We start from the raw sequence: 25,510 nt of genomic DNA on the forward strand, positions 1-25,510 counted from the left end.
CTACTGAGCCACGACGGGAACTCCGGGGTTTTTAAATTTAATTTTCCCCTTTAAGTGGGGAGAAGATTCACTCCACTCCTTCAGGATGTGTTCTGTCCATCAGATGAGCAGGTAGTGGGAATGCTGTTTTGTTAGAAACCCAGGGGACAATTTGGAGAGATCCCCTGCTTTGCCTCTGTTGCTTCCCTGCCCTCTTCCCCCGCCCCTCAGTGGAGCAAGGGCTCCCCTCACCTTCGTTCCACAGCCAGGGAAGCCCCAGCTGCTCCTCACCTCCCCTTCCGGAATCCCCGCCAGTTGTGACCTCAGGCGCACCTCTGGGTTTTCGTCAAGCCCTTCATCATCGGGCTCCAACTTACCTCCACAGACTTTCATGCCCCCTCCCACCCTGCCGCCATGCTCTGCACACCTGCCTTCTGTGCTGTCTGTTCTCAGCCACCTCTCCTGAGCCCCCACCTCACTGCCTTGGGCTCACCACCCGTTGTGTCTGCTGCCCTGCCCCTCCTCACTTCCCCCTTGCCCTGCTTGCACCGATCTCACTAAGACACTCTGTCTGCTCTCATCGTGTCCAGCCTTGTGGTCTTTCCTTGTGAGCTAGAGGTGGTGTAAGGGTCTCAGCTGAGCTGTCGATTCAACGCGTGGCCCTGGGGAGGTTTTATCAGCTCGCAATGCCCTCCTGGATAGCAAGAGCTATTAAGGTAGCCACCCAGATGTCTCCTAGTCCCTGTGTGGGCCAGGGCCAGGGCCAGGGCCAGAGCCAGTGGTGAAGGAGGAACGGAGTCTGGGGGCCACAGTGCCTGTCTAGCTCCGCTCTCGCCGCCCCAGCTTGGGCCACCCTCCGGACCTGTGACGCCGTCTAGTCTAGTTCGCCCTCTGTCTGTCATCTGCCTTCACCCCTCACCCCATCCGGGTTGTTACAAAACAGACCTTGTTGATCACTTGCTGCTTAGCACTTTCTAATAGGCTGCCACCGACTCGAGGGTAGTTAAAACCTTTACCTGGTAACATGGGCTGGGATGACCTGGACAGCCCCGTCCGTGCCCCTTCTGTCTGATACCCTGTCCTGCACTCTGGCTACCCCGCAGTATTTCCACCTATTTGAAAGTATCATCCTCCTTTTGACTCTTGGCTTCTGTGGAAGTTGTTCTCCCTGCTGGAACACACTTCTGGCCACAGCCCTGCTTCCAGCTCCGTCTCTCTCCCTAATTCCTACTCAGAGGCCTTCCCTGAGCCCAAGGATAGGCTCAGTGCCCTGGCCGTGTGCTCCATGAGCTTCCTCTACAACTTCCCCCCTCTACGCCTCTCCCCCTCTACACCTCTCCCTCTCTCTCTCTCTCTTTTTTTTTTTTTGGCCTTTGTCTTTTTAGGGCCACACCCACGGCATATGGAGGTTCTCAGGCCAGGCGTCTAGGGGTCCAATTGGAGCTGTAGCCGCCGGCCTATGCCACAGCCACTGAGGCATAGGGATCCTTAATCTACTGAGCAAGGCCAGGGATTGAACCTGCAACCTCATGGTTCCTAGTCAGATTCGTTAACCACTGAGCCACGACGGGACCTCCTCCCTCTTCTTAACTTTTTAAAATTTTAAAGCTTTTATCACGTTGTTTTTCTTGATCAATGTCTGTCTTTCCCATTAGACTATAAGTGCCTTGAAGGCAGAAGCAAAATCTGTCATGTTCGTTACACCCTCAACACTGGACATATAAATATATTTCCCAGACAGACGCTCAAAACTCAGCAAGTATTTGCTGACCCCAGTGCGTACTTGTATAGCCTCAGCAGTCCCAGCTTCCTTTTTCCTTCTGGTCTGAATGGGGTTCTATTCCTAGCACCTGCCAGTGACTCATGGCCTTTGTAGCATAAGAAAGGGGGAGAAGATGGGCTGCAGTGCCTGGCAGGTGGGTGCTCAGTAAATCTGTGTCCATGAGGAGGACAGTAGCAGAGGGTTTGTGTCAGGACTGAGGAGAGGGGTTGGGGGAAGCTGGCCTGGAAGGGGGTTGGGCTGGATACTGCTGCTTGTTAGTATAAATTTTCCCTTGCTGCAGGGTGGGTGCTTGAGAATGTTCTTGTGCTGGGCTCTTTGCAGGGGGAGGCACAAAATTCAGTTTATATATAGCTTTGGGCAAATGATTCTTTGCCATCCTCATCTGTTAAACATGAGGGGATGGGATGGAAGTGAGCGAGTTATCAATTTCACGTTGTACCCTGAAGAAAGGAAATTTCTTAGAAATGAGTGGACACAGAAAAGAAATGCATGGACTTGGAGAACAGACTTGTGGTTGTCAAGGGGGAAGGGGAAAAAGTGGGGTGGACTGGGAGCTTGGGGGTTAATAGATGCAAACTATTGCATTTGGAGTGGATAAATAATGGGATCCTGCTGTATAGCCCAGGGAAATATATCTGGTCACTTGTGATGGAACATGATGGAGGATAATGTAAGAAAAAGAATGTGTGTATATATATATATATGTGTGTGTGTGTGTGTGTGTGTGTGTGTGTGACTGGGCCACTTTAATGTACAGTGCAAAATTGACAGAACACTGTAAACCAACTATAATGGAAAAAATAAAAATCATCAATATGAAAAAACAACCAAAAATGAAATGTGGACAAAAGCATGCTATTCCTATTCTGGCCAGCAGATGGCACAATATGAATGCCCAACTGCCTGTGGAGCTGGGCGGGGATGGGGCAGGGGAAATCTGATAGTGGCTCTAGAACTCGGGGAGGTTGGGAGTGTGCCTGCCCAGTCCGGCTCACAGAGGTTTCCTAGTAATCTGACTCATGAGACTGGCCAGGGAATTCGAGGACCAGATGCTTTCTGCCCAGCAAACGAGTTAACTTGGGAGGATGGTGGGAGTTGAGGCTGGCCAAGATCACAGGCTCTGAGAAACTCAGACATGGAGCTAGTTCCTCCTCACTCACCAGCTGGGGCTTAAAACTCCCCCTGCAAACTTCCGCTAAAGGGAGGTTTCTGCAGCCCAAGCTCGTACACCGCCAGCGGACAAGCTGCATCCCGAGGGCCTTGATCCAAGAAAGCTGTTCCTGATTGTGTCCTTGTAGTTTTGGACATCTGGGCCAAGCTTGGAGCCCGTGGGCACAGGGTCATACACTAGTCCAAATGCACACCAGGGCCCAGGCAGGAGAAATGAGTGGTGAGGTGAGCTGAGGCTGAAAAAAACCTCTAGTCAGCGGGGACTGTGGTATGGATTCCTTACCTAAAGGCATTTGCAGTGCGCCTGGGCCGTGTGGGATGTGGGTCCACTGGGACCAGAGGCTGTGTTGTTTTGAGAACAGCCAGAAGTGTGGCTTAAATGCTGGCCCTTTGGTCCAGATTTTAAGACACTGCTGGTGAATTAAAGATATTTGCGTGTCAAATTTGACCTTCTAGCTACCAGCTTTTGACCTCTGCCTGGGGATAAATCTTAGTTCCTATTTAAGATCTAATAAGTGCGGGACTATTTTTATCTGCTTCCATTTGGAAGCACTGATGAACAGATAAGCAGCTTTTGGCGTATGGTCAGTATTTTGAGGACAGCCATGGGGCCTGGGGGGCCTCCCTGCCTTTGCCGTCAGTGCCCCCACGGTCCCTGTGATGTGCTCTTCCCTCCCCATTGTCATCACCTGCACAGGAGGAGCGGGTGCGATGCTCTCTGAGAGCACTGCCCGCGTGGACATGCTGTGAGAGAAGAAGGAGGGAACGGAGCAGAAGAATCTGATCAGATCTGCCTGGTGGCCTTATTCACACTTTCCCTGGCCAGAGAGAAAGCTTTTGTTTTCCTCTAGTGGGTAAACCTGGTAGGCATTTGGCAAGGGTGGAGGCAACCCTTGGAAATACTGCAGGCCACCACATTACACATCTGCCTGGAGCTCCGTCCACATTTTGGTTTATGCAAATAACGCCCCCTGGAGTTGTGCGGGGCACAGTCTTGTGTTCTGGTGCTAGTTACATATTTTGGACACAGCCCTTCCAAATAAGTGTCTCTGCTACAAATTATTAACCCTCTTCTAGCAGAGGGAAATGCAGAAAGCTGCTAGCCCGTGAGGATAAAAGGGAAAATAAAAAGGAAATCCCAGAGCTAGTTGTGTTTGGTCAGTTCCTTGCTTGGGTTATGTTGAGTCAGAGGCTAGGTATCTGATGGGCACTAATGGAAGGACTAAAACTCTTTCAAGAAGTCCTGTCTGGCTTGCTACACCCAGGCTGGTTTCCTCTTCCAGTGTAGGTTGTGTCTTAACGGCCATGCGTATCTTCTGTCTTGGAATGTCTGCCTTGTGGCTACAGTAACCTGCTGGAAGGTAGTTGAATCAGGTTGCTGATGTTTAAGAAACATACTGAGGAAGATCTGTGACTATGGATCGTTTTAATCCCTTGCACTCGTGGGTCAGGAATCTTAAAGCTACTTTGGCATCTGGGATTTCATCTTCACCATAGACTTGTATTCTTCGCTAAACGGAAGTCTCTTTTATAGGTGAGGAAGCTGGGCCCCAAAAGAGGCTAGGTGAAAATCACCTAGCGAAGAGAACTAAAGAGGCAGAGTCCTTTGTCACAGCACCTTATGGCTGGGTGGCCAGCTATTTTCAATCGCTCAGTCTAAAGCAGGTGGGGCCTTGGTGTGTGGCCGGTGTGGTGGGGCCCATCAGAACACAGTGATGAGTTCTTGGTTGCCCTAATCTATTGCTAGAAAAACTTGGAGGCAGCCTCTCCGACTGGAAGGTCTCCTCTTTTTCTCATAAGTTTTTTTTCTTTTTTTAAATCCCTTTGTCTATCTGTTTTCAACAAATGCCTATTGTATGTTCACTGTATATCAGGCCTTGTGTTAAACACCAGGAATATAACACTGAGCAAGAGTAGACATGGTCTAACAGAGCTCATAATTCAGTAGAAGATAAGCGTTAAACAATCGTGGGATTGAATGCATAATCATAAATCAAGATAAGTGTTCAGAAGGAAAGAAACTGAAAACTGAGTTTAATTAGAATGTGGTCTCTGGAGTTCCTGTTGTGGCACAGCAGGTTACGGACCCTACTAGTATCCATGAAGATGTAGGTTCAATCCCTGGCCTCGCTCAGTGGGTTAAGAATATGGCGTTGCCTTGAGCTATGGTGTAGGTTGTAAACATGGCTCAGATCCTGGCGTTCCTGTGGTTGTGGTATAGGCTGGCGGTGGCAGCTCCTTTACCCCTAGCCTGGGAACTTCCATATGCTGCAGGTGTAGCCCTAAAAAAAAAAAGCAAAAAAAAAAAAAAGATCTTTGCTGGCATAAACAGTGTCTTTATGCAAATTAGAAGAAAGATACCCCCTGTCCAGATGTATGAACTGGGATCCCCTCCTCTGGCTGATACAGTCCATGTCAGGGCAGGACTTAGAGAAGATCACCTCCTTGGCTGGGAGCCCTTGTAGGTTACAGCCTCATGACCAATGTAACAGCCTTGCACAAGTGTCTCAATCCAACAACTACACCTTGACTAGGGTATCAGGGGAAGATGCCTCAGCTGAGAACTGGAAAATGCCAAGCAAAGTGCACTGGAGAGCCATCAAGGAGGAGAAAACACAATGCCTAAAGTCCTATGTGTATGTTTGAGGAACTATGAAAAAAGTCGGTGTGGATGGCGTTCAGAGAGCGAAGGAGAAAGTGAAGATGAGGCTGGAGAGAAAAGCAGGTTCTCTGATCTCTAGGAGAAAGGTCTCCTGGAGGCGTGGTTATGGACCAAGGAAGTTTGCATGCTCCCTAGTGGCATTCATGGGTTAGAACACAACCTCTGAGTTAATAGAGGCTGATGACTTTTCAGAGATAGTTTGCCAAATATTTCTTTATTCAACCCCTCATAAGGCGAGAGCATCCACTCTGGAGGGGAATCTTGCTGGATGCCCCCCCCACCCCTTTTTATCCTCAGAGGTAGGAAATCAAGGTCTGGGAAGTGGACATGCTAAGATCTCATCTTCTGTAGCGCAGTTCCTGTCTGGAACCAAGCCCGTTGAAATATTGCAGCCTACCCTTGCAGAAAACCCCAATGAAGATCTCTTACCCTGCTATGCTTTGAGCTTATAGCTAGTTGTTACCTTGGCCCCATCAGTGTTTGCTCTGTTTTCAGATGTAACCTGATACTTTCTTTGGTGTTATTATGATAAGAAGAGTGACTCCTGCTGGACCCTATCGGGGCATTATTTATGGGAGGGAAAGCAAGGATTTCTAGGACTTGAGTCCCTATTTTGTGCTTGCTTTACTCACTGAGAAGGACAGTTCACTGAAACAAGTATCACAAGGCAAGGCTGCCTGGGACGCTTCTCTGCCACCGGCAGTGAGCCTACCTTGTGGTGTCTTCGCTTCCTCCTGAATCGGAGCAGCTCCTTGTGCTGCCGAGACACAAAGTTGACGGCGGCATACTCGAGCAGGGCTGAGAACACGAAGAGCAGGCACACAGCCATCCAAATGTCAATGGCTTTCACGTAGGACACCTGGAGTGGGGGTGGGGGGGGGAGCAGAGGGAAGTGAGGAGAGAATATAGTGAAATACTAGGTATAGTGGGATGTTTTCTGCTCCTCATGAACCCCCCATCCCCCATTGCTGCCCCCTCTAAGCTGGGATATTAGGGAGGAAGGTGCAGAGGGAAACAGAAGAAAAATATATCAAGAAGACTGGACAGAATGTTGGGGAAAAAAGAACGTGGGGCCTAGAAGAGTACTAAAGAGAGGAGGACAGTGTGGCTAGCATTATGGGTTACTGGAGCTGCATGTGGCATTTAGTCTAGAGGTGATAGGAACAGTGTCAGAAGCACATGGAGGATGTCAGTGAGAATGGCAGAGTAAGACCTTCAAAAATTCGCACCCCGCCCCCGCCATGGGAGTAATGAAAACACTCAAAAATGTTTTTTTTTTTTGAGTGTGGAACCAACATTCATCAGTGCCCTGTTGATTAACCAAAGGCTAACAATAATCTTGTGAACATTTAAGAACATACAACTGGGTATCAGAAGAACAGCAACATTTGTGGCATTAAAAAGAACCCTCAGTTTTATTGAGATATAATTCGCATACCATACACATTTTAAGTGTGCAATTCAGCAGTTTTAGACATTCACAGATATGTGCAACCGTCATCACAGTCCATTTAAGAAAGTTTTCATCACTCAAAAAAATAAACCTACTGCCTTTAGCTGTCATTCCCCTATCCCCCCATTTCTCTTCCTCTAGTCCTGAGCAACCTTTTATCTACTTTCTGTATCTGTAGATTCTCCTGTTCTGGATATTTCACATGAATGGAATCAAATGATGTATATATATTTTTTATGACTGGTTTTCTTTCACTTAGCATAATGTTTTTAAGATTCATCCGTATTGTTGCATGTGTCAATATTTTATTTTTTATAGCTAAATAATATTCCACTGTGTGGATATCTCACATGTTGATCCATTCATCAGTTGGCGGACATTTGGGTTGTTTCTGCCTTTTGGCTGTGCTGAATAATGCTGCTATAAACACCAGTGTATAAGTTTTGTGTGGATATATTTTTTACTTCCTTTGGGGCTTTGTGGTGTTTTAGGTCATCGTCTTCCCATCTTCTCATCCCTAGCTCTGTGCTAGCTTTGAAAGCCAATAGCCTGCTTTTGAACATCAGCGTCCTGAGAGCCACTGGATGGGGCAGAACAGAGCAGGAGCTTCTTTAAAGCTGTGTTCTCAGAGAATTGTTATTTGACCTGCCTTGTGGTTTGCTGAAAGACCCTATTCAAAAGTCTGTCTTTATTCGACCTGACTTGGAGCTGGCCCAGTGTGAACAGACTTTTCCTTGAGGGCATTTGTTGAAAACAGTCATTGGTGATGGTTGAATATGATGTCAGTCTCAGGCAATTGGTAATAGTTGAGGCAAACAATAAATTGATCAAAAATCTGAATGAGATGTCCATAAGGGGCTTTAGGAATCTATGATATATTTCTGGGAACCTCTCTGCATTCTTAGGCTTGTGTGCATGCCCAGGAAGGATCTGAGAAAATTCTTAGCACTCACTTAGCACTGGCTAATCTTGATGCAATAAATAAACAAGAAGTAGGAGCTCCCCTTGTGGCTCAGCAGTAATAAACCCAACTAATATCCATGAGGAAGAGGGTTTGATCCCTGGCCTCACTCAGTGGGTTAAGTATCCAGCATTACTGGGGCTGTGGTATAGAATGGCAGCTTCAGCTCTGGTTCAACCCCTAACCTGGGAACTTCCATATGCCACACATGTGGCCCTAAAACAAACTAACACACAAAAAACCAGGAAGTAAATGCCAAGGCAGAGTTTCAAACTGCTTGGCTGGGCATTGAAAAGGTGTCCTAATACACATACAGAGCCCCTAGGCAAAGGCTGGGAGATTTATAGGGTTCAGGCATTTAAGAAAATACCTAATTTTTAGCTAACTACTAGACTAACTGATTAGAGGCTTCAATGGCCCCACCCAACAAAGAACACACATATTAGTTCTGAAAAGTTGTTAAACAAACAACCAACAACAAATCCTGAAGAGAGAGGAGAATCTTTTGGAGATGGGGCCAATGGGAAGTAATTAGATCACAAGAGTGGAACCCTCATGAACTGGATTAATGCCTTTCTAAGAAGAGGCTAGAAAGCTAGCCTCCTCTCTTTCTACCATGCAAGGAGATAAGAGTAAGTCAGCACTTTGCAACTGGAAGAATATCCTCATCAGAACCAGACCACGCTGGTGTCCTGATCTCAGATTTCCAGCCTGAGAACTGTGAGAAATAAATTTCTGTTGTTTTCACGCCTCCTAGTCTATGAGACTTTGTTATAGAAGTATGGATTGACTATATCAGGCTCATTCACGGGGGGAAATGTCAAAAGAAGCTGTGCCTGAGGAAGCCCAGATATTGGACTTAATAGACAAAGACTTTAAATCAGTTATATTTTTAATATGCTCAAAGAACTAAAAGAAACCTTGTTTAAAAAACTGAAGAAAAGTATGAGAACCAAGTCTCATCAAGCAGAGCATGAGAGAGAAATTATGAAAAAGAACCCAATAGAAATTCTGGAGTTAAAAAGTAAAATAACAACTGAAAATTTCGCTAGAGAGGATTATGAGCACATTTCATTAGACAAAAGGAAGAATCAGTGAACCTGAAGAAGCATCAGTAATCTTTATTGTGTCTGAGGAACAGGGCCTCAGATGTGTGGGAAACCAACAAGTGTACTAACATGTTTAAAGGGTGTCTCTGAAGAAGAGAGAGAGAAAGGGGCATAAAGAATATTTAAAGAAATGATGCCCCAGATTTTCCCCAATTTGATGAAAAACACTAATGTACACATCTAAGACGTTCACTGTATCCCAAAGAAGATACACTCAAAGATAGCCACATACGTAGATACACCATAATCAAATTGTCAGAAGCCAAAGAAAACAAATCTTGAAAGCAGCAGAAGAGAAGCAATTCATCATGTACAAGGTAGCTTCAATGAGATAAACAGCTGATTTCTCGTTAGGAACCATGGAGTCTAGAAAACAGTGGGATAAAATTAAAGATGACCTAAATAAGTGGGAAAACATCCTGTGTCCATGGGTTGGAAGAATTAATATTGTTAAGATGACCGTACTGCCCAAATTCCTGCATAGACTCAATGCATTTTTAACCAAAATTCTTTTTTGTTGTTGCAGAAGTTGACAAGCTTATCTTAAGAGTTAAATTCATGGAGTTCCTGTCGTGGCTCAGTGGTTAACGAATCTGACTAGGAACCATGAGGTTACAGGTTCAATCTCTGGCCTCACTTAGTGGGTTAAGGATCTGGCATTGCTGTGAGCTGTGTTCTAGGTCACAGACACGACTTGGATCCAGCGTTGCTGTGGCCATGGTGTAGGCCGGCAGCTACAGCTCCGATTAGACCCCTAGCCTAGGAACCTCCATGTGCCGGGGGCGTGGCCTTGAAAAAGACAAAAAAAAAAAAGACAAAAAAAGGACAAAAAAAGGAAAAAAAAAGAGTTAAATTCATGTTCACATGGAAATATAAGGGTCTCAGAATAGCCAAAATAATCTTTAAAAAGAACAAAACTGTAGGACTCACCACTCCCAAATTCAATACTTTACAAAGCTACAGAAATCAAGAGAGTGACACTGGAATAAAGATAAATATACAGATCAATGGAATAGAATTGAAAGTCCAGAAATAAGTTCATACATCTATGGTCAATTGATTTTTGAGAATAATGTAAATTTGATGGAGGGAAAGAAAAATCTTTTCAACAAATGGTGCTAGGATACCTGGATACACACATGCAAAAGAATGATATCCCTCCCTCATACCATATACAAAAATTAACAAAATTGATCAAAATCCTAAAGTTAGACCTAAACTATAAAACTCAGAAAAAAATGTACATGTAAATCTTCATGATCTTGGATTAAGCATTAGTTTCTTAAGTATGATACCAGAAGCATGAGCAACAATGGAAAATATATCAGACTTCATAAAAATTCTAAACTTTTGTGTACAAAGGACATTATTAATCAAGTGAAAAGACAACCCATAGAATGGGAGAAGATATTTGCAAATCATATGTCTCATAAAAGTTTAAAATCCACAATACACAAATAACTATTACTGTATAATAAAAAGAAAAATACCCCAATTAAAAAGGGGGCAAAAGATTTGAATAGATTCTCCAGAAAAGACAGAAATGGCTGATACACACATGAAAAGATGCTCAACATTATTAGTCAATAGGAAAATGCACATCAAAACTACAATGAATTACTGCTTCACATCTATTGAGATGTCTATAATTGAAAACAACAAGTGTTAGGATGTGGAGAAATTGGAACCCTGGAAGGATTATAAAATGGTGTAGCCACTTTAGAAAATAGTTTGGCAGCTCCTTAAAGAGTTAAGCATATAATTAAATATGACCCAACAATTCCGCCCTTAGGTATTATACCTATGAGAGTTGAAAACATATGTCCACAGAAACACTTGTACACAGATGTTCATAGCAACATTGTTTAAAATAGCTCCAAAGTGGAAATTACCCAAATGTTCATCAGCTGATGAACAGGCAAACAAAATGTGATAAAATGGAATATTATCCAAAAAAATAAATCAACTACTGATACATTCTACAACTTGGATGAACCTCGAAAACCTTATGCTAAATGAAAGAAGGCTGTCATAAAAGTGCACATATCATACAGTATATATAATAGTATGATTTCACTTATGTGAAACATCTAGAGTAGGCAAATTCATGGAGAAAGAGTATATTAGTGGTTGCCAGAAGCTGGTAGGAGGGGGATCTACGGAGTGGCTGTGGATGAGCATGGGGGTTTCTTTTCATGGCAAATGAAAGTGATCTGGAATTAGTGCTGAGGGTATACAACTTGGTGATTATATTAAGCGCCACAGAATTTTATGCTTTCAAAAAAGTGAAGGAGGAAGAACGTCGGGTTGAGTGTTGTAGCAAATGGAGCCCACTATCAAGTCTAGTGCTAACAGTGAGTGGAGCAGAATGTTGAGTCTAGTGTAGGTTATAAGTGGAGGAGAATATGGCATCAACTATTAATAGGGAGTGGAACAGCCTGGTGAGCCTAACATAAGGAAGAGGAAGCAGAATATTATGCCTGCTGTCGTGAATGAACAGAGCAGAATGTTCTGTCAGTTGGTAATAGTAAACAGAATTTGGTTTCAAGCCTTTAAAATAAAAGTAGCAGAGTACAAACCCTAGTTTCATGCAAAGAGCAGACTGTTGAGGTTTGAGTTTTGTTGTGAGGGTGACTAGAGGACAGAGCGGTGTCTACTGTAGATGGCAAATGGTTAGGGTGTTAGGTCTTGTATGAGGAGTTAACGGAGTAGTCAGTGTCACGAAAAACAAAAGAACAGTGGGGAGACTGTTCTAGATTAAAAGAGTAACTGTATGCAGTATTAGTCTTCCCTGAATCCTTGACTGGACCTCACCATGTCTACTGAAGATAGTTTTCGGGCAACAGGGAAAATTTAAAGATTCTTTGTTAGACGAAGTTATGGAATTATTTCTAATTTAATAATACTATTCAGTTAATGTTAACTTTTCAGATGTGATGCTACTGTGATCTTTATTCCTTACTGAGAGGTGAATTGGCATGATGTCTGTAACCTACAAATGATTCGGCAAAATTGCATCTACTTACCCATCAATAGAGATAAAGTAAACATGGCAAAATGGTAACAGCTAGAACTGAGGTGAAGGCTGTTAGGGTGTCCTTTTGTATGGTCTTTCAACTTTTCGGTATCAAAACAGAATGTTAAAAGTGTTAGTCACAGGAAATGGTGCGGAATGTTGCATTTAATGCAAGGCTGAGAGGAGCAGAGTGTGGTGTCTGGCAGAAATAGTAGAGCAGAATGTTGTGTCTTGTGCTGGGTGAGTCATGCAGACTGTGACTCCAACGACAGTAGTAGGCTGGAATGCAGTGCTTAGCACAACAGGAGAGTAAAGCAGAAGGAGGCACTGAGCGCTCCGCGTGAACAGGCGGAGTGGTGTCCCTCAGTACGGGGGTGCGTGGAGGAGGATGTGGTGTCTGGCATTAATAGTGAACGAAGCAGAACATTCCATCCAGTGTTAAAAGTGAATTAAACAGAATGTGAGGTCAGGTGTTAACAGTGAAAGGAATAGGATGTCGCGTTTACTGTAAGGGCGACTGGAAGAGAATTAGTGTCTGGTGTCGCTATGAGCGCGGTAGGATGCTGTGTCTGGTGTCAGAAGGATGGGACAGAAGGTTGGGTCTAGCACGGTGTGAGGGGAGCAGGATGCGGATCTGGCACGAACAGTATGTGAAGTATCCTGCTTGGTGTTAATAGCGAGTGGAGCAGAATATGCACAAGAGTAAAGCACAGGAGAATCTACTCAATAGTTGGTAGTAACCTATATGGAAAAAAAGAATGGATATATTTATATATATGATTGATTCACTTTGCTGTACACCTGAAGCTAATACAACGTTGTAAGTCAACTATACGCCAATAAAAACTTTTAAAGGAGTTCACTTTGTAGCTCCGTGGTTAATGAACCCAACTAGGACCCATGAGCATGCAGGTTTGATCCCTGGTCTCGCTCAGTGGGTTAAGGATCTGGTGTTGCTTTAGCTATGGTGTAGGCCAGCAGCTACAGGTTGGATTTGACCCCTAGCCTGAGAACTTTCATGTGCTGTGGGTACGGCCCTAAAAGCCAAAAAAAAAAAAAAAAATTTTTTTTTTTTTTTTTTTTTAAAAAGTGAATAGTGAAAGTAACAGAATGTGGTGTTTAATATTAGAAATGTAAGAATCAGGAGTTCCTGTCATGGCGCAGCAGAAACAAATCTGACCAGGAACCATGAGGTTGCAGATTCGATCCCTGGCTTCACTCAGTGGGTTAAGGATCCGGCGTTGCTGTGAGCTGTGGTGTAGGCTGGTGGCCACAGCTCCGATTCACCCCCTAGCCTGGGAACCTCCATATGCCATGGGTGTGGCCCTAAAAAGACAAAAAAAAAAAAAAAGGAAATGTTAGGATCAGATTGAGTTCTGTGCAGAAAAGGGTCAACATAGCAGGCATGAGGCTGCTGTCACATGAAGGACCTGCTTTCAAGGCTGGCCCTTGGTTAACATCTGAAACTTGGATTTTGGGAGTGTTCCCACTTTCCCTCATGGATTAGGGTGCCTCACTGAGCCTTGACTCCTTGTATAAACAATGTGGTTTATGCTGAACATCTGCTTTCCTCCTTGGAGCCTGGAATTTGGGGGAATGTTAGGCAGAGGGTACCTATGTGAGCAGCACCCACTTAAATGAATGAATCTTAAATGAATCTCAAAACAATTTCTCTCTGTGTCTCTGGGCAGAAACATTTCACACATGTGGCTGTCTTTTTGATGCTGGGGTAAGCGAAGGCTCTGCGTGGTCCCTCGTGGCATGGAAAGAGTGAGGAAGTTTGCATGGAGATCTCGCCAGACTCTGCCTGTGTCTTTTCCCCTTATCATCAAGCTGGGAATCCTTAATATATCACTGAAAGGAGTCTTAGCTTTAAGGACAACTCTCTGCCAAGTCTGAGACCCTCAACACAAAGTATCTACCGTTAATGGTGACAGGAGTGGGATATTGTACTCAGCATTAGTGTGAAGTGAGTGCAAGGGCAGGTGGAGCTGAGTGTTAATAGCAGATGAAGCAGAAGAAGGCAGCAAAAAAAAAATGTGGTGTCTAGAACATAATGGTAAGCCGGGAGGGAAGGTTTGTTGGCTTGGGTTGCTGGATCCTGCCGAGTATGGTGGATAACGAAATAGTGACTAAGTCCTTGTGCTCCCCTTATCTCGGTGAGGGAAGGGATGTGGGTGTCCGCACCTGTCCCGGTGTCCTGCGCTCGTGGGCAGTAGGACTTACCTTGGGCAGGGATGCTCGGGAGCCTGAGCTCTGGGTGGTCATGGTGAGCACGGTGGTGATACCCAGGCCCACGCGGGCTGGGGCAGCATCCATGTTGATCCAGAAGGAAATCCACGAGAGGATGACAATGAGCAGGCTGGGGATGTACATCTGGATCAGGTAGTAGCCCATCTGTCGCTCCAGGTGGAAGCGGGCCTCAATGCAGGTGAATTTGCCTGCGAGAAATTATAGGAACAAGGCTTTGAGGTCCGAGCAGCCTCGGCTGGAGTCCTGGTTCAGCCTCCCACTAGCTGTGTCCTTACGCACGTCTCTGAATGTCTCTGTGTCTCAGATTCCTCTTCTGTGGTAAATTGGGGATGATGAGGAGGCGGGAGATGATGGTGATGACAATACCAACCTCATGATTACTGTGATGGCAAAATGAAATGGTGCCTATAAAGAACTTAGCACAGGAGTTCCTGCCGTGGCTCAGTGGAACCAAATCTGACTAGGAACCCTGAGGTTGCAGGTTTGATCCCTGGCCTTGCTCAGTGGGTTAAAGATCCGGCACTGCCGTGAGCTGTGGTGTAGGTCACAGACACGGCTCAGATCCTGCGTTGCTGTGGCTGTGGTGGAGGCCAGCAGCTGTAGCTCTGATTTGACCCCTAGCCTGGGAACCTCCATATGCCACAGGTGTGGCCCTAAAAAGCAAAAAACAAAAAACAAAAAACAAAAACCACAAAACAAACAAACAAACAAACCAAAAAAAAAAAAACAAAAAAATAAACCCTCAAAAAACACCCCCCCCCAAAAAAAAACCTTAGCACAGTCCTCACAAATCACTAAAGCTCAGAATGTCAGTTGCCATCATCCTCATCACTCTTTGGTTGCTAACAGTGGACCAAAGGGGATCATTCTCTATCCTTCTGCCAGAACAAGAACACATGTGACTTGTTCTTAGTACTTTCTCTTGTAAAGCCTTTCGTTCCCTCCATCTCTCCCCATACAAGAAAGTCCCCAGTACCTGCAGGGAAAAATTCAGTCTTTAGTCCGCCCTTCCCCGTTGAGCTCTCGCCTGTTTCCACCCTATTTCTCTTCTGGTTCACCCTCCTTATGACCCCTGACACTCCATCCCTTGCCTCGAGCATCCTCTACACTGCCACACTTCTGAGCTTTCGAGCCTGCTAATCCCTCTACCTGGAATGCCCTTCTCCCTCCCCAGAACCAGCCAATCCTCCCTCTCCTCCAGGGCAGTTTATTTCTATTTTAATTTTATGTTTTTTAGGGCCACCCATGTGGCATACGGAGGTTCCCAAGCTAGGGGTTGAATGGGAGCTGCATCTGCCAGCCTCTGCCTCAGCCAGGGCAACCCAGGGTCTGAGCCACATCTGCGACCTACACCACAGCTCATGGCAACACTGGATGCTTAACCTTCCGAGCGAGGTCGAGCCCACATCCTCACGGATACTAGTTGGGTTCGCCAACTGCTGAGCCACAGGGGGGCCTCCCTGCTCCAGGGCAGTTTAATGTGAAGAGTCTTCCCCAGGAGGAACCCCTCTTTTTTCCCCCTGTGTCCCTCGGGCTCTGTTCACATGATCTTCAGAGCCTTTAAGGCGTAGTACATTGGGTAGGTAGCAAATCGATGTCTCTCTTCCCTGGACCAGACTGTGGGCAGCTTGTCCCCTCCTGATCTGCATGTTCCTGGAACTGGGCTGGGCGTCCTCTGGGGGGGTCTCCACTCCAGTCCACCGACATACAGTTACCAGGGGATTTCTACGGCTGCCTGGACCGTGCACGTTCCACGGGGCCAGGGCCTTGCGGGTCTTTTCTCTTGAGATGAGACAACGCGACGTGAACGGCGAAGGGCTGTGGTCTGTGAGCGTCAGTTGTGACGGTCTGGTTCACGGGGACTCGCTGCCGTTGCGAGTGGAGGTGGCCCTCGGTATCCTCAGGTGGGGAGGGCTGCCTCTGGTCTGGAGCATCGGGGGATTTGGGTATCCGCAGTGGGTCCTGGAACCAATTTCCCTGGGATACTGACGGACAACCAGACTCTTCTCTCTCTGAGTCTCAGCTTGCCCAGGGCTGAAGAGAGGGTCTTTGGAGGTTCTGAGACATCTCTGAGGTCCCCCGAAAGGGGAAGCTGTCTTAATCCTAAACAGACGAGCCCTCAGGCTGCCTGCCCTTTTTCTGGGCCTTCTGTTTGCATCAGAACCCACAGTGCTTTCTCAGCTCCTCTCCTCACTCATCACCTCCTCTCCTCGGCCTCTCATAGCCTCTCGTTTGCCTCCTCTCCACTCAGCTGCCTTCAGACAGCAGCCCCCTGCCCAGCCCTCCAGCCAGCAGACAAGCTGACTGCCTGTGGTCTACTGTGTTCCTGAGCTCCTTCCCAGCTTGAAACAGGGCGGGCAAAGCCAGTCCTGATCTGGCCCCAGTTCATTTCTGTGTTCAGTCTTCCAGCAAAGGCTGGACATGGGGCGGGGGGCAGAGAGCTGAGCTCAGGAGTGGTTTCTTCCCCCTGCCCCCTGGTCCCCCACGCTCTAGGGAACCCTTTCCAACTTCACTGTTTGCTCATCCTCGGTGCCACCTGCAGCTCCCTCCTGGGGTCTAACGTGAGCATCCTCTGTGCTTTTGCCCTCTCAGAAATGCCAGGCTCTCTGACGGAGGTCCTCCCACCGGCAGCTCTTCCTGCTGCCTGCGAAACAGGTCCATTCTGAGCTGGGCCTACTGCTGCCTGGCAAAAAGGCTATCTCCCACTTCCTGTGTGACCCCAGCTTCAGTTACTTGCCCCAGGAGTCACAGGACGGGAGTGTGGGAGCCAGCTTTTGGTTTCAGGGGATAGTCTCTTAACCGCTAGGTAACAGATATGGAGCTCAGTCCACCATCCACTGAATCGATGCTTGAATGAATGTCTGCAATGACCTCTGGCCCGGGCTGGGGCTGGTGGTGGGGAGGTGGGATCTGAGGAGGCTGGCCCCTCGCACCTACCTGTGTTGTAATGCTTGGTGCAGTATCTCAGGTCCTTCTCCTCCTTCAGGATAAACTGGGGCAGAGTGAGGCCATCTGCCACCTGCACAGCCCCCTGCTCCTGCCACTCAAAGATGAGGTCATTCATGGTGTATCCAACTGGAATGGGATCAGAAGAAGGAGCAGTCACCACCCAGAAGCACTTACTGGAAGCATGTCGGGGTGGTTCGGGGTAGAGGCAGAGAGGCATCAGATCCTCAGTGGAACTCATGCGACTATGTTGACTTTGCCCCCACAAAGGAGATTAAATCCGGTTTAATTTTATACGTCGACCCCCCAGCCCTTCTCCCAGCATCCTACCTTAGCTTGTCCTCCTGCCTCTGCCCCTCACCCCCATGGTCACATTCAGCGACCTCTGCTGTTTCTGCCTGTGACTAATCCTTGAAAGCTCCCTCTGGTGCTCACAGCAGAATTTCCTCTGGGGAATGACTCTATGGTACGTGTTACAGAGGAGCTCTTAGTAAGGATCGTGGTGTGAGGTGGTGATGCAGCTAGGCCAAGCAGACCCTCTGCCCCAAGACTTTGGCTCTTGAGTAAAATGACAAAGGGTCCAGAGTTGGCTGGTGCTGATACCCTTCAGAGGTGGTGCTCCAAGGGGAGGGTCCATTAGTTCTGCTGCCTGAAGGCTCTACCCTGATTCCTGTACTTTAGCTTCTTCAAGTCCATGCGGAATCTCCACTTAATGCCAGTGTTTAAATTGGTCAGATTGGTTTTTCTGTTTGCCATTCAAAGAAGTGAGCTATCCTCTTAAAATCTTGGTTCACCTCTGATCTCCATCAAGCCTTCTCCAAACCCTCTCTCCTTCCCAATCAGAAGGAAGTGCTCTATCCATCTTGAGGCCACAGCACTTTATACTTCTGGCCACATACTTACCACCCACTGCCCTGGGTTAGAGTTATTTGTGCAGACAGCCGTCTCTCCCCTGCCGGAGTGAGCCTGCCTGTGAGTCACGGACCATGACTTAATCAAACTAGTGCTCCTCCGTCCCTGGAGAGCATGTTCGCAAGGAACAGGGAACAGTCCCTCTTTGGAGAATGCTGCTGGCTCCAAAGCTAGACTTGAGTCTGACACTAAGGGCAGTTCTATATCTACTGCATTTTCTAGGAGCAAAGTCCCCATCTGGTATTTTGGGCTATTACAGTAATCCCCTGAGGTCCAGTGATTATGAGCAGCCGTGTGGGAATTTCTGCTGGGCCCACAGGGAAAGGGGAGTCTGGTTCTCTTAGAGGCCTCATGCAAGGGACTCACAGCTTTCCAGTTGCATAATGCACGTCTGGACGTCCATGGGGAAATTCTTCAAGTCCATGGGGCAAGCCAGCGTCAGGGTGATCCTGGGGAGAGAAAGGAGTTGAACGATGCTGGACCCACAGACCAGGGAAGCTTTGCCTCTCCTCTGGTTACTGCTGGAAAGTCAGCTCTCTAGGAGAAGCCAAGGAGGTCAGGCAACTAAGTATTTGGAATATATTCTGCAGCAGAGAGAGAACATATGTTGCCTAAAGTCAGAGTCAGTGGAATTTCTGAGCTTCTTTGGTGTCTGCCTGGCTTCTAGAGGTCTGCCCTTAGCAAGTTGCTGGAGGGCTGGAGGGCTGGAGGCCAAGGGCTGTCCCCATCCTCCTCTGCTCAGACCTCTCAGGTACTGGCAGAGCCTGGATTTTACACTGAGCAGCATCAGGCCTCAGGCATCCCCCGCTGCACCTGCAGCAGGTGCAGCAAGCGGGTCTTGGCTGTCTCCCTTTGCACACTGGGCTCATCAAAAGTTATTTCCAAGAGGCCCCCTGCCTTCAGGTGTCCAAACACAGCTGACTCACATCTGTGGGCCCCTGCTGGGGTCAGCTGGGAAATAGAGGGTGCCCCAGGCTTCTGGGCTAGCTGTTTATTTTAGGTTCTTCAACCCTTGCAGCAGCTGCAGCCTCAGAACCTTAACAAGGTCAAGGGGAGTCCTCTTAACAGAATCCAAGGTCCGCAGTTCAGCTGGCATTCAGAGCTTCAGCTTGAAAGGCTTGGCCAACATCTGAGCACCTGCTGCAGGGAATGGAGAAGAAAGGCTCTCAGGGGCCAAAGAGACTTAGATGGTCAGGTCACTTACCCCATTTGACAGGTGAGGAAACTGGGGTGCAGAGAAGGCTACATAGGGATGCACGTCAGGTCACACAGCGAGGGGATGTCCCAGCCAGGGTTCAAAACCACGTCTCTTGGCCTTTGGATTTTGAGCTCATGGGTTTGCCTCTTTCTAGGACTGCTATCTTGAAAAGCCAACCCCCATGCCGGAAGATGCCTCACTGGTGACCCTATGGGGCTTCGCTGCTGGCACCTTGGGCACATGTGAAGGGCCCTGCTCTCACTTCCCCCTCCAACTCTTACCCACAGCTCTGCATGTGGGTCCTTTAAGCACAAGGTAGGAGCCAGGGAGGGAAAGGGAAGGGGGAGGGAGGGGAAGACGATCAAAAAGAGGGAGTGGGGGAAGGAGGGGAAGAGAAGGGAAGGTGAAAGCAGTTGAATTTCTGAAGATAAAAGCTCCAAAGTGGGGCAGCTGTCACACTGGGTTAATTTCCTGAATTTGAATGACCTTGGAACATCACTTTCTGCTGATTTGTCCTTCTGTCATGCTGCACTGGGGCTTAGCTTCCTGGAGATATGAAACTAGCCTGGCTATAGCAAAATCCAAGCCATCCTGAGCCCAGCACTCTTCCAGTCTGGATGTGCACTGGGGAGTGGGGTGGGCAGAGCAAAGCCTTGCTGGCCTCCTAGTCTGTCCCTCCGTGGTGCCTCCTCTTCCTGCTGAAGCCCCTGAGTCCCCTCCGCCACCCTCTCTGCTCCCCAGAGAGACTCTGAGTCCGGTCACGTGTGGGGATCAGGACCTGTGCAGCCTCTCCTATGGGCCTGGACACTTAAAGCTCATCTCCTAATGAAAACAAAATGATCTATTCCCTTGAGGAACTGGAGGGGGAGGGGGAGTCTTTCAGGATCAGTGTCCCTGTTAAGCTCTTTGAGATAAAAACATATTCATTCATTCATCAAACATTTGAATGCCTATTAAATGCTCGGCACTGTCTGTCTAGGCTCTGAATGGGCACTGCCTCCACACGGACAGATTAGAATCTAGGTTTTGCTACTAAGTAGCTGGGGGAACTTTGGCAGGTTGTCCAGTCTGCAAAATGGGTGTATTAAAACCTGCTTCGTAGGGTGATTAGGAGGATTAGACGTAATACACGTGGAGTCCTGAGCCTAGTAGGGGAAGTCTCAGTGAATGGTGCAGAGCAAGAATATAACATGGACATTTTCTCTGTGGCTTGGGGAGGAGATTGGGATTAGGTGGGGGTGGGGTGGGATGTGTGGTAGGAAACTCTGAAAGCCACCCCTGACTAGTATCTGCAGGATACCCCGTAATTGAGGCAAGGTATCCAGCATCCTAGACGCCATGCAAGGTGCAGGGGATAGACAGGTTTTCCAGAAGGGGATGGAGCACCCCTGGTTTATGCATGTGAGCAGTACCGTCCACCTGGCAGGCCACGTATGTTAGTGTTACTCTGATTTTTCAGATTTTGTGCCTCTGCTCTTGCTATTTTAAACTTTTAATTAAATTTTTAAATTTTGTGACTGCACTCATGGTGGATGGAAGTTTCTGGGCCAGTGATTGAATTTGAGCTGTGACCTGAGCCGCAGCTGCAGCAATAATGGATCATATATATATATATATATATATTTATATATATATAAATATATGTATATATATATATATTTTTTTCTTTTTAGGCCACCTCCATGGCATGTGAAAAACCCCAGGCTAGGGGTCCAGTCAGAGCTGACAGCCTACGCCACAGCCATAGCAACATGGGATCCAAGCTGTCTCTGTGATCTACACCACAGCTCATGGCAATGTCGGATCCTTAACCTACTGAGCGAGGCCAGGAATCAAACCTGCGTCCTCATGAATGCTAGTCCACGCCGGGGACTCCAGAATGCCAGCTCTTTTAACCCACTGCAGCAGGTGAGGATGGAACCCACACCTCCGCAGTGACCCAAGCTGCTACAGTTGGATTCTTAACCTGCTGCACTATGGCAGGAAACTCCAGTTTTTATTTATTCATTTATTTAGCTCCTGCTACTTAAAAAAAAAATTATGGTAAAGGAGTTGCCTGTGGCTCAGTAGGTTAAGGATCTGGTATTGTCAGAGCTGTGGTGTAGGTTCGATTCCCAGCCTGGGAGCTTACACTGGATGTTGCAGGTGTGGCCAAAAAATAAAAATAAAAAAAATTATTCAGAAATTATGGTAAGAGCATTTAACATGAGATGCACCCTCTTAAATGTTTAAGTGTCCAGTACAGTATTCCTAATTCTAGACACAGGGTTGGACAGCAGCTTCTGGAACATATTCATCCTGAATAATAGAAGGCTCCTGGAGTAAGCATTGTGTTTGAATACTCTTTTTCCATCTTATGTTATTGAAATGCTGGGTAAGCTTGGGGGCCCAGCTTTAACCCTCCCTCTCCTGGATGCTTCCTTGGTCTCCCTGGTGATAATGAACCACTCACTTCTAGGAGTTCCCGTGGTATTTTATTCTGACTTGCTGAGTGCAGCTGCAGAGCTGGCTCTGCCTGTCCTGCAAAGGTGCTGGGTTGTCAGGGCCCATTCCCCTCTCTTTGGCATCCTCTTAGTCTGCTTCCGGTAGGGCACGTCCTGAGGATGGAGGGGAGGAGCCCACTGGGAACTCACCTGATGCTGTAGAGGACATTCCCATTCCGGGAGATCCGCAGCAGTTTGTTGTCCGTAGTGATCTCGTGGAAGTGGGCCCCCTTCTCATTGGCAAAGAACAGGTCAGGTTTCCAGATGGAATCCAGCATGGATGGGTCCAGGTCCAGAGAGTCATCTGGATATTCGTTGTAGGCCAGCCGGGGGTCGTTCCACTGCTGCCTCAGAAAGATGTTGACCCTATAATCCTGCATCCAGGAGAGAAGGAGGTGGACTCAGAGCCAGGCCCTGGGATGTTGCATTTTGGAGGTCCCAGGTTCTTTCTGTTAGTGCTCCTCAGAGCTTCTTCTGGAAGATGTTTTCCGGGTGTGGTTGCATCTTAGTGGGGGTGAGACATGAAGCCTGGTGCCTCAGGCAAACACCAGGGTTGTTTTAATTATCCCTGGAAATCCTCTAAATGCCCTATTAAGTCATATTCAACTCTGAGCTGAGATTATTCAAATGTCATTCTTTCTTTTGAAAAATTAAAGAAATTAAGTTCAAGCTGATGTAACAAACACCTGTTTTCATCCTGTCAACATGTTGGTCATGTTTGCTTCATTTTTTTTTTTTTTGGATAAGAGAAATAATTACAGATAAAGCTGAAGTCCCCCTTTTATTATCAACCCCATAAGTAATTCTCACACCCACTAAGATTTGAGAGTCACTATTTTAGACAGATTGGAGGAACAAAAGGAAAGACTAAAAGTCGAGGCCTGAGTATTCAGACGATTTTGCTTCATTCCCGAGCAGTGAAGGAAGGTTGGGTGAGGGATTATATGGTGATGTGCTCGTCCTAGGTGTTACCACTCTGTTTCAATACCAGCCTTCCCTAACCTTGTATATGGTGTGCTGATTTCGTTTGTTCGCGAGGACTAATAGATGCCACGGAGTCACCACTTACTGGTCCTAATCTCAGCACTAAGTTAAACGCTCTCCGATGGCACTGCAGTGTAGTCACTCTACTGAAAAAAAGTTATCCTCAAACTAAGCAAGGAAATATTTGATTAGACCAAGTGTAACGGATTGCTCTATGGTAGGACTTTTCAGAGACCTTAAAATGCTAATCACCCGTGTACATCTCCAAGAGAGAAATGGAATATGAAATATTTCCTTGGTTTATTTTGGCCATAGATCTCTCTTTTTGTGTGTGTGTGCATGATGCTTGGCTTGCACAGAATATAGGTTAGGAATTGCTGTCCTGGTCAAAACTTCCCCCTCCCCACCTGTTTTTTTTCCCATATGGGGAAAATGAAATACAGGGAGAATTGAGACTGGCCCAGTGTCTTTCTGACAAGGCAGAGCAGAGCTGATTTGGGGAACCTAGGTGTCTTGGCTCCTAGCTAAGGATCTGTTCATCTCGGGCTAGAGGAACTTAAAGAATCCATTTAGTTCTCGTTCACAACCTGAGAAGCAATCTGTGGTATGGGTAGGTCGCCATGGCAGGACACTGGGTAGTGAAGTTAAGAAATATTTCCTTTAAGAAAAGTTTTGAATTTTGTTAGAAAGGCATTGTAATCTTGGGAACCATGAATATTCAATTGCCTGTGGAACTGGAAGTATATTTTTGTTTTCCTGTCAAGAAGGGTACAGCTCTCTGTGTTGCATTGCCAGGAGGGTTTATATTTCCCTAAAAGATTAATAACCTCAGTTCAAGTCCAGCTTTAAATGCTCTCCTTCAAGGAATAATCTCCACTCATAAGCACCTGCTGCTTCCCTCTCTCTGAAGATGCATGATAAATGAGGCTGTGCTGTATTTTCTTTTGAGGTGCTGCTTCAATATCCTAATCACTCTTGCTCTGTCATCAGTAGGCACAAACTAAAACAAACAACCCTTCTTCCCACCCTACCCTCACCCCTGCCAGTGCCTCCCAAGGTGCATGCCTCATTTTGTTTGCCTTCAGAAATATCAATAGCTTCATAAAATGTTCCCAGGTATTTTACAGGATTGTTCTATAATTTAATTGAAGCCTCTCCCAGCCCCATTAAAAGTGACATTTGGGCTCATAATTTCATGTCTTATAAGTCCTGGAGTGGAGGAAAAACTTCAGGTCAGACTGGATGTTAATTCTTTTTTGTGTGTGTGTGTGTGTCTTTTTGCCATTTCTTGGGCCTCTCCCACGGCATATGGAGGTTCCCAGGCTAGGGGTTGAATTGGAGCCACAGCTGCCGGCCTACGCCAGAGCCACAGCAATGCGGGATCCGAGTCGCATCTGAAACCTACACCGTAGCTCACGGCAACGCCGGATCCTTAACCCACTGAGCAAGGTCAGGGATCAAACCCGCAACCTCATGGTTCCTAGTCGGATTCGTTAACCACTGTGCCACGATGGGAACTCCTGAAGACTGGATGTTAATTCTTTGTTTTTCCTGCTGATGGTCATGGATGGCTCCCAGTCTGTCCCCATGTGAATGAAGTGTGTGTGTGTGTGAGAGAGAGAGGCCAATGGTGGTTTGAGACACTGGGCAAGTCATGTCAGAGTAAACAGATTATGAATTGCTGGGCAGAAAAAGCCTTCTGGGGTCCCCAAACCCCAGCTGCACTTTTTGATGTTCTTGCCAGTAACATGTCAAGCCTGTTGATGTGGCTGTAGGGAAGAAAAGAAAATGGCATTTCTTAAAATGGCCTGTTAGGCACCAGGCACTGTTCTAGATACTGTCACATGTATTTAATCCTCACAAAACCTCTGTAAGCTAGACGTGCAGATTCTCAGAGTGAGGTTAAGGACACGGAGGTTTGCAAAGGGTGAGAACCCTGTCCAAGGCCTAGAGCTAGGGAGTGGCAGAATGGGAGTCTGAATCTACATCAGCCCAACCTTCTAGGGAGCACTTCTGGGTCGCGTACCCGCCTAAGGGTGGCCGTCCTCTTCTCTCGGCTTCACCGCTGCCCAGCTGAAGCCTTGACGTCTCTAGGCTTCCCTGATTTCTTCTCTTTCTGATCTCTTAGCAAGACAGAAGCACCTGAAACAGTTACTTCAGCACGTCTGCACTCTGTGGGTTTTAGCTCCTCGACTTGGGCAACAATTTGCAAGGGGAAACCTGACCTTATAGTTCTCTTGCTGCATCCTGCTCCCCACCCAGTCCATGCACCTATGAGCTACCCTGTACCCAGGAGGAGAAGGAGGAGAAGGAGGAGGAAGAGGAGGAATAGTCAGACAAAGTTAGAGTAGGAAGAGCTTTCCCTGTTTTATAGCTGGAGAGACTGCGACTCAGAGAGGGAAAGCATTTCCTAAGGTCACAGAGCAATTCAGAAAAGACCTGGGATAGGAATCTGGTTTTACTTCTCCAGGTCCCACTGTTAAAAGAAGGAGTTAGGCTAGTTGGTCTCTAAGAACCCTCCCAAATCTAATGGGTAATCGTTATTAGTTTTATTTTTTCCAGTGATATTTAACTGAGCATTTGCGTGCCAGGCGTTGCTCT

At 46.9% G+C, this 25,510-nt stretch overlaps 1 protein-coding gene across 2 annotated transcripts in view; it reads right to left on the reverse strand.

The window, feature by feature from the left end:
* GLRA1 (glycine receptor alpha 1) overlaps positions 1-25,510 on the reverse strand; it is an 89,215-nt gene that overhangs the window by 1,064 nt on the left and 62,641 nt on the right. For both annotated transcript variants that reach the window (XM_047772122.1, XM_047772038.1), the window contains exons 4-8: positions 22,076-22,299; positions 18,611-18,693; positions 17,324-17,461; positions 14,360-14,574; positions 6,307-6,453 (exon numbers count right to left, since the gene is read on the reverse strand). In XM_047772122.1, the coding sequence (XP_047628078.1) occupies positions 6,307-6,453; positions 14,360-14,574; positions 17,324-17,461; positions 18,611-18,693; positions 22,076-22,299 (807 nt within the window). The remainder of the gene's footprint in view (positions 1-6,306; positions 6,454-14,359; positions 14,575-17,323; positions 17,462-18,610; positions 18,694-22,075; positions 22,300-25,510) is intronic.

This window comes from Phacochoerus africanus, chromosome 1, assembly GCF_016906955.1.
Source record: "Phacochoerus africanus isolate WHEZ1 chromosome 1, ROS_Pafr_v1, whole genome shotgun sequence".
NCBI lineage: Eukaryota > Metazoa > Chordata > Mammalia > Artiodactyla > Suidae > Phacochoerus > Phacochoerus africanus.